Source organism: Chrysochloris asiatica, unplaced genomic scaffold (genome assembly GCF_000296735.1).
Source record: "Chrysochloris asiatica unplaced genomic scaffold, ChrAsi1.0 scaffold00079, whole genome shotgun sequence".
NCBI classification, from domain to species: Eukaryota; Metazoa; Chordata; class Mammalia; order Afrosoricida; family Chrysochloridae; genus Chrysochloris; species Chrysochloris asiatica.
This window is the reverse complement of record NW_006408597.1, coordinates 2,125,981-2,134,500: the sequence shown is the minus strand read 5'-3', so window position 1 is coordinate 2,134,500 and position 8,520 is coordinate 2,125,981. Positions and strand designations below refer to the sequence as shown.

Genomic DNA, 8,520 nt, shown 5'->3' with positions numbered 1-8,520 from the left:
CTACTCCCGTAAAGATTTACACCCTCGGAAACCCTGTACAGGGTCGCTATGGGTCGGAACCGACTCGACGGCACTTAACAACAACAACAACATATAACTCACTGAATCTCTATAGCATTATGCCAAGAATAAGAAGCCAGACTAAAAAGCTAGGTAGTGTGTGATTCCATTTATGCAAAAGTCAAATAAACAAAAACTTTTTATTGTGAACTGAATGGAGGTTCGTAGAGAAAATCATCAGTTTTGCATTGAACAGATTCTAGTAAAGGCAGAACTGTAGTGATAGACTGTTTCAATTATGATGGTAGTTACATGGTAGTTATAAATTTGCCATTGAATTATGTATACATTTACAATTAATAAATATCAGTGTATTTTACTCATGAGAGCTATTATTTTAAGGCCAAAAAAAATTTAGGAACGTAATGTATTAGCGTGGTAGCATTACTTAGATCAGTGGGAAAGTGATAAACTGGTAAATTATTACTTAACCCCGTGGGGAGTAAAATTGTGCAAAAATCAGGAGCTTTGCTCGCGTCACTCTGTTGCTCAGAAATCTTGAATGAGTGCTAATCACTTGTGTAAGGAGTCCTAGTAAATAGAGAGTTACCACAAGGTCAGCAATTCACATTCACCAGCCGTTCCACAGGAGAAAGCTGAGGCTTTCTGTTCCCTTAAAGATTTACAGCCTTGGAACCTTGTGCAGGGTCACTGTGGGTTGGAACTGACTCAACGGCACACAACCACTACCACTTGGGAAAGTTGCCATTCTTTCCTCAGCCAACCTCTGCCACCCTATCTCATTCTTCTCCACTGACACTCCTGTCCCAGACAGACCGTTGCTCTTCCCTCTTTCCTGGACACTTCTGCACCATTCTGTACAAAGTTGGGGCCCTTGTTTGGACTGCTCGTGCCCCTACTTTCCTTGGAGCATTATTTCATCTACATTTGATCTCATCTCTCTGTGATGTGTTCTAGACACACCCATCCCCTGCTCGGAACAGTCATTCTTTGTGATGAGTCATCATCATGTGGAATAGAAAGAGTCTTTATTTTTTCCAATGTGTGTAAAAGTAATGTATGTCTGAATTTTCTATGACCAACAATACAAACATGTATACACAATAAAAAGTAAATACCACACATACACACTCTCTACTTTGTCTGTTTTTCAGAGAGTGACAACTGGAGAAAAAGGAAAAAAACTTTTGAACTCACTGTCATCAAGTCCATTGTAACTCGTAGAGAGAGACCCAATAGAACAGAGCACCTTGCCAGACCTCTTCCTGGGCAAGTGTGAATCTAGGAAATCAGGGGATTTGTTTTTCTGTCATTGAATCATACATTTTTCAATGACTTGCTTTGGTTATTTCACAGTTTACTATAGGGCCTTCTACATCAGTACATACAGCTCTATAGCGCTCTCTTTTTTTTTTTTTCATGGCTACATTGAATAGGAAGGTGTCCCAAAATATATTTAACTTTAATCCTGCTAACAACTATTTCAATTATTACCAGCATTTTGCTTGTACATATATTCATATATATATTGTGTAAGGCAACTTCCTAAATATGAAGTGCTTGGGTTAACCTTGATTTGGTTTTGAATCCTGGCATTTCCTAGCTCTCACTTTGAATAAGGAACCCTGGTGGCACTGTGGGTTAGGTATTGGACTGCTAACTACAAGGTCAATGGTTCAAATTCACCAGCTTCTCTGTTGGAGAAAGATGAGATTATCTGATCCCATAAAGATTTATAATCTTGAAACCCTGTATTGGATCACTGAGTGAGAATCAACTCATTGTGGAGTGTGGGGGCTGACTTTGAACACAATAATTAATATCTCCGAATCTGCTTTCTTCTAATCTGTAAAATGGAGGTGTAATAACTCAAAATTTTGTGAAGACTGAATGACATATGGCACACCAGCTACCCATCAACAGGCTTTCTCTCCTCTGTGAGTTGTCTTTCCCTATGAGAGTATAAGCTACTTGAGAGCAAGGGGGCCTTAGCATCTACACATGCATCATGTTACTTTTATTTCACTGATTGAGGCTCAGAAAGTTATTCAGCTGCATGGGTGCTTTCTGTAATCCACTTTTATAACCTTACAGGATTGCCAAGGATCCAAGATTTGAACGACTACCATGCACACATAAAGGAACCTACGCAGATGACTGCTTAGTACAGAGAGTAACTCAGGTAACCTTAATTACATCTTTTCTACTCTGCAGTGGGGAATAGAACAGTACTACTATCCCTGAGTCAGTAACATATTTAGGACTATAAATTGTTGTTGTCACGTGCTGTGAAGTCAGTTCTGGCTCATAACAATCCTCTGTAGGGTTTCTAAGAGTTGTCAATCTTGCAGGAGCTGAAAGCCTCATCTTTCTCCCAAGAATGGCTGGTAGGCACAAACCGTCAATCTTGTGGTTCATAATACAGTGCTTATCCTACAGAGTCAGACCTTCCCCCTTTAAAAATAATAGTATATATATGAAGACTCTCTTCATAGGAAGCCTAGGTGCCTTCCTATACTTAAGAAAGGGGATTGAAAATTCATACTATTACCATAGTGGAAAAGCAAGGGCTTGCATAGGCAACATGGGTTTCAGATCCCAGCAACGTGTCAGTGTCTGCCCTCTGTTAACCTAAAATTAGGTTATCTATATATACACACCCCATGCAGCAGTGGTAGCCCTTTATACCATGCCAAACCCCACAGTATATCTCAGTTCAATCTGAAGGTACCCTAATATAGGTGAGGTTTTTATTCTTCTAGGGGCTTCCTTGTCAAGCACCACAAGAACTTCAGCTACTAATTGCCCTTGTAAGGGTCTCTCTCACAACCTGCTCTTGAGTCAGCCCTACTCTGATTTTCAGAAGTAGGACCTCAGGCCTTTTACTTAGTCTGGGAGTTCTGCTGAAACCTGTTCAGCATCATGGTGGTAGTTTGTGGTTATGTGCCATGGAGTCGGTTCCCACTCATAGCGACCCTGGATGAGGTTTCTGAGGCTGTAAATCTTTACGGGAGCAGAAAGCCTCATCTTTCTCCCGCGGAACAGCTGACCTTGAGGTTCGCAGCCCAATTCGTAACCACATCATAGCAACACACAAATCTCCAAGGGCGAATGTGTGACGACGTACATTCGGTGCATTGGTTGAGAATTAAACCCAGGTCTTGAATTCTGCCACTAAATCACAAATACCTCCCTGCTAAAGATGTTGCTGTATGCCCTCAAGCCACTTCCGACTTAACAGCATCCCTGTATAGCGTTTCCAAGGAGTGGCTGGTGAGTAGAACTCCTGACCTTGCTTATCCTACAGTGCCATTCTTCTGTCCCTTTAACTACTGATCCCATGGCTGGGGCAAACATTTCCCTTAATTTCCCACAGCACAGCTTAACATTGAACTGCAATTCTTTATAAACAAAGTGTTGAGTGTGTGGGAAGAAGTAAAATAAAACACAAACCAGCCTCCAACTTGAAACTAAATATTGCTGCTTTCGGATTTGCCAGTCTTTAGCGGGTCCGGGAGAACCTAGTCTGGTTCCATGGCCTAGGGGATAACCTACTTCTCCCACTAGGAGGCCTCAGAATGCACACAAACCCTGAGATCCACAAAGGAAAAAGAGTTGTGCTCACCAATCCAGGCACTTAATGCTACATTGGCAGAGTCTGGGCGTTTTCCTAAACCAAGAAACTGTCTGCCCCAAATGTGCAAGTAAGTTCTTTCCTCTCATGAGATGGGAAAGAGTTTGTAGCTTCTAAATAATTAGTTTTATTCCGTCTTCTCAAAATTCTTAGGTCTAGATTCAGCCCACGAACATGTTAGGTATTTTAAAATAAAAGGTCTTAGTCCTTAGTAGCTACTCCTCACATTGCTCTAAACTATCTTAACTGTTTAGTGCTAGAATGAATGCTTCAAATTCATTTAGTAACCATGCCAGTTATGTAGTAGTCATTGAATAGATTTGATGAGCATTAATGTGAATATTTAATTTGTGTGTCTTTCAGCACAAGTGTTACATTGTGGCCACAGTTGACCGGGACCTTAAACGAAGAATCCGGAAGATCCCTGGAGTTCCTATCATGTACATTTCTAACCATAGGTGAGAAGCTTCTTTGGGAAAAGTAATTAAAATATATATTGTTGTTGTGTGCTATCGAGTCAGTACTGACTCATAGTGATCCTATATAGTGTTTCTGAGAGCCACTAGTAGGTTTTTAACTGCCAGCCTTGTAGTTAACATGGTTACCAGTCCAATATTAATCCTCCAGCACCACACCAGAGCTCTTTAATAGTATATGTTGCTGTTGTTAAGTGCCATCAAGTCAATTCTGGCACATAGAAACCCTGTATAGGGTTTCTGAGGAGCTGCTGGTAAGTTTGAACCTTCAAACTTGCAGTTCAAACTGACCATGAGGTCAAGTGCTTATCCTACGGTTTTCGCACCGTAGGATTCAGTATATCCTTGCAAACAGTGTATCGTTGACACCAATTAAAAATGAGGGCAGAAGGACAAATATTACATAAGACCATTGTTGTAAACACTTAAGAAAAGATAACCATACTAAACAAGAAAAAAAAAGTTCTTTGTTGGTTACCAGGGATGGGAGGGAGGGGAAGGTAGAGCACAGGTAAGGAGATGGTCACATCATAGCTTGGGTGTTGGGGAGGGCAATACACAAGAAGGTGGAGGAGAACAAGGTAGATAGGGAAACACTTAGGTAGGTTTACATGGGCTAAATGGGCAGAGGTAAATAGTGACGTGTACTCAACCTTGCAGCAACAGGACTCTGGGATACAGGGATTGAGGAATAGCCTGAATGGGTAAAAGAGAGGAAATAATGTTAAGATGCCTGACTTTCTTTTGGTTACTGGTTTCCCTTGCTTCCTATTGTAAAATAGACACTGGAATAGGATAAAAAGGAATATCAGGAAACATGACTACAGAATGCTTGTAAGCCCGTCTTCAGCCTGTAACTGATTGGAATACCTTACAGGGGTTCTAGAACTTGCCCAGTGAAATAGGCTTCTTATGGAACCTTTGTAGTGCATCTATAGGACCTTATGTGGAATTCTAAGCCCCATCCAGAACTTTCTGATATGGGACATTCCCACTTGAAAGGATATATGAAAGGAACAGAAGGATATTTCTTGAAAGAAAGACCAGTAGGAAAAAAACAAAAATGGCAGTCTGCTTGGCTATTACAAGAACAAGCAAACTATTCGCCGGAGAGCAAACATCAAGGCAAGCAATCAAGTCCCTTCAGGAAAAACCCCCCTCCAAGACTGAAACCCAAAGGGAGTACACAAACAAGCATATAAGATTGCTGGTAACCACGTTGGTCTACTGGACCAACATCAGAGATGGAGGCAAAAATAGGACATGGAGAGAGAGAGCTGAGAACTCTTAGACTCATGGAAAGAGAAAGACTGAGTTCTGGCAGCCAGGAGGCAGGCTTGCAGAATGTGCCCTTTGGTTTTTTTTAATTATTCTCTATTCCTGAGTGTTTTTGTGTACATCCCCCTCCAAAAAAAAAAACCAGAGGGAATAAAAGCAAATACTGTTGAATGATGATGCACAGAGTAGATTGTAATCATTGCATGAAATGATGAACATAAAACCAATGTTCTCCCATGTAAACTATCACTCAATTCACAGTAAAACTTGAAAAAAAAACAGAGGGAATAGAAGCAAAGACTGTTAACCGATGATGCATGGAGGGGACAGTAGTCATTGCAGTGAAGCAAAATACAATAGGTTAAGTGCAAAACTGATGTTCTCCCATGTAAACTATCACTCAATTCACAATAAGAGCTTTTTTTAAAAAAAAAAATGAAGTCAGGTTATAGAAAAATTTGAAAGAGATAATTGTATCAAACATCAATTAATAATCAGAATGTGGAATGTATATGAAGTATTAATCAAGGAAAACTGGATGTCGCAATAATTAAATAGAACACTTAAAAGAGTGATATCCTGGTGGTGTCCATTTTGAATCAAGTAATCAGATGGTATACTGTGTCAAGAATGACAAATTGAAGAGGAACTGAGTGGTATTCATCATCCAAAAAAACCCATTTCAAGATCTGTTCTGAAATACAGCACTGTCAATGATAGGATACTGTCCATACACTCTCAAGGGACACCAGTTAGTGCAACTGTTACTCAAATTTACCATAAAATGAAGACATGTAAGTTGTTTTTTTTTTTTACCAATTTTTGTGTTCTGAAATTGATCAAACATGCAATCAAGATGTATTTAATAATTACTGGTGATTGAAATGCAGACATCCAATACAAGAAGAATCAGTAGTTGGAAAGTATGGCCTTGGTGATAGAATACCACAAGTCACACAATAGAATTTGACAAGACACTTGACTTATTCACTGCAAATACCTTTTTTCAACAACATAAATGGTGACTCTGCATGTGTACCTCATTGGATGGAAAACACAAAAATCCAATCAATTACATCTGTGGAAAGAGACAATATCAGTTAGAATAAGGCCAGGGTTTGAATGCTGAACAGACCCATTAGTCACTCATATGAAAGTTCCACTTGCTGCTGAAGAAAATTCAAACAAGTCCACGAGAGCCAAGTATGACCTTGATTAATTAGATCCCCCTGAATTTAGAGACAGTCTCAAGAATAGATTTGCCACATTGAACCCTAACAATCAAATAACAGACAAGTTGTAAGATGGCATCAAAATTACTGTACTTAAAGAGAACAGTAGATTGCTTTTTAAAGGGCAGGAAAGAAAGAAGGAACGAAAAATAGATGCCAGAAAAGACTCTGAAACTTTCTATTGCTCATAGAATAGCTCAGTGAAAGAGCTGAATAGAAGATTTCAAAGGGCAGCTCAAGGAGACAAGTAGGCTTTATAATGAATTGAGCAAAGGATTGGAGTTAGAACACCAAACATAAAGTACACCGATGGCAGTTCTCAAGCTGAAATAACTGAAGAAAAATGGAAGCCTTAAGTTGCAATATTGAAGGATTTCAAGGGCAAAACTACTACCCATTTGTCAATGAGAACATCATACTTGAAGATAGAAAAGGTCATTAGAAGACAGTAAAGAAAGAAAAGACCAAGATGCATGTCAGAAGAGACTTAGAAATTTGCTCATGAACATAGAGACACAAAAGTGACTGGAAGAAATAAAAAACTAAAACCTGAACAGAAAATTTCATTGGGCAATACAAGAAGACAGAGTCAAGTGTAATGAAATGTGCAAAGACCTGGAGTTAGAAAACCCAAAGGGAAAAACACGCCCAGCATTTCTCAGACTGAGGAAAAGATTCAAGCCTCAGGTTGCAATATTGAAGGACTCTATGCACAAAGTCCTGGTGTGACACTGTGGGTTAATGCGCTTCACTGCAAAATCAGTTTGGAACACAAAGTCAGCAGTTCAAGCTCACCAGCCACTCCTTGGAAGCCCTATACAAGATTGCTATAAGTCAACCAACTCAGCGGTACTTAACAGCAACAGACAACAATGGACAAAACAGTGAATAATGCAGGAGGCTTCATTCAGTATTTTGTTCCTAAAAGAACTGGTCGATGCTCAACCATCTCAAGAATTAGAAGATGATCAGATCAAGAACTGATGTATTGAAGGAAGAAGTCCAAGTTGCACTGAAGGCATTGGCAAAAAAACAAGGCTCTAGGAATTGATGGAATACAAATTAAATTGTTTCACCAAACTGATGCTTCACTGGATGTACTCACTCTTCTATGCCAAGAAATTTGGAAGACTGATTGGAAGGGGTCCATATTTGTGCCCATTCCAAAGAAAGGTAACCCACAGAATGCAGAAACCATCTAACAATATCATTAATATTACTGTTGTGTTGCAAGTAAAATTGTGCTGAAGATCATTTAAATAAAAATGGTGGCAGCAGTACAACAGCAGGGAGCTGCCAGAAATTCAAGTTGGATTTAGAAGAGGATGTGGAATGAGAGCTATCATTGCTAACGTCAGATGAATCTTGGTTGAAAGCAGACAATACCAGAAAGTTGTTTACTTGTTCTTTATTCCCTATGCAAAGGCATTCAACTGTGTGGATCATAACAAACTATGGAAAATATTGCAAAGAATAGGAATTCCAGAACACTTAATTGTATTTATGAGGAACCTGTACATAGACCAAGAGGCAGTCATTCCAACAGCAGGGAGATAGTGAATGGTTTAAAATCAGGAAAGATGTGCATCCAGGATGTATCCTTTCACCATACATATTCAGTATACATGTTGAGCAAATAATCTGAGTAGCTCGGTTATATGAAGAAGAACATGGCATCAGGATTGGATGAAGACTCTTTAATAACCTGAGATATGCAGATGACAAGCCCTTGCTTCCTGGAAGTGAAGAGGGCTTGAAATGTTTACTGATGAATGCCAAAGACTACAACCTTCAGTATGAATTGCAACTCAATATAAAGAAGAAAAAAGTCTTCATGACTGGACCAATAAATAACAGTGTGATAAACGAAAAGATTGAC

At 39.5% G+C, this 8,520-nt stretch overlaps 1 protein-coding gene across 1 annotated transcript in view; it reads left to right on the top strand.

The window, feature by feature from the left end:
• The window catches only part of FCF1 (FCF1 rRNA-processing protein), a 24,176-nt gene extending 20,059 nt beyond the window's left edge, over nt 1–4,117 (top strand). Inside the window, exons 6-7 of the mRNA XM_006865606.1 lie at nt 2,116–2,203; nt 4,019–4,117. Of these exons, the coding sequence (XP_006865668.1) occupies nt 2,116–2,203; nt 4,019–4,117 (187 nt within the window). The remainder of the gene's footprint in view (nt 1–2,115; nt 2,204–4,018) is intronic.
• The last annotated feature ends 4,403 nt before the right edge of the window (nt 4,118–8,520 follow it).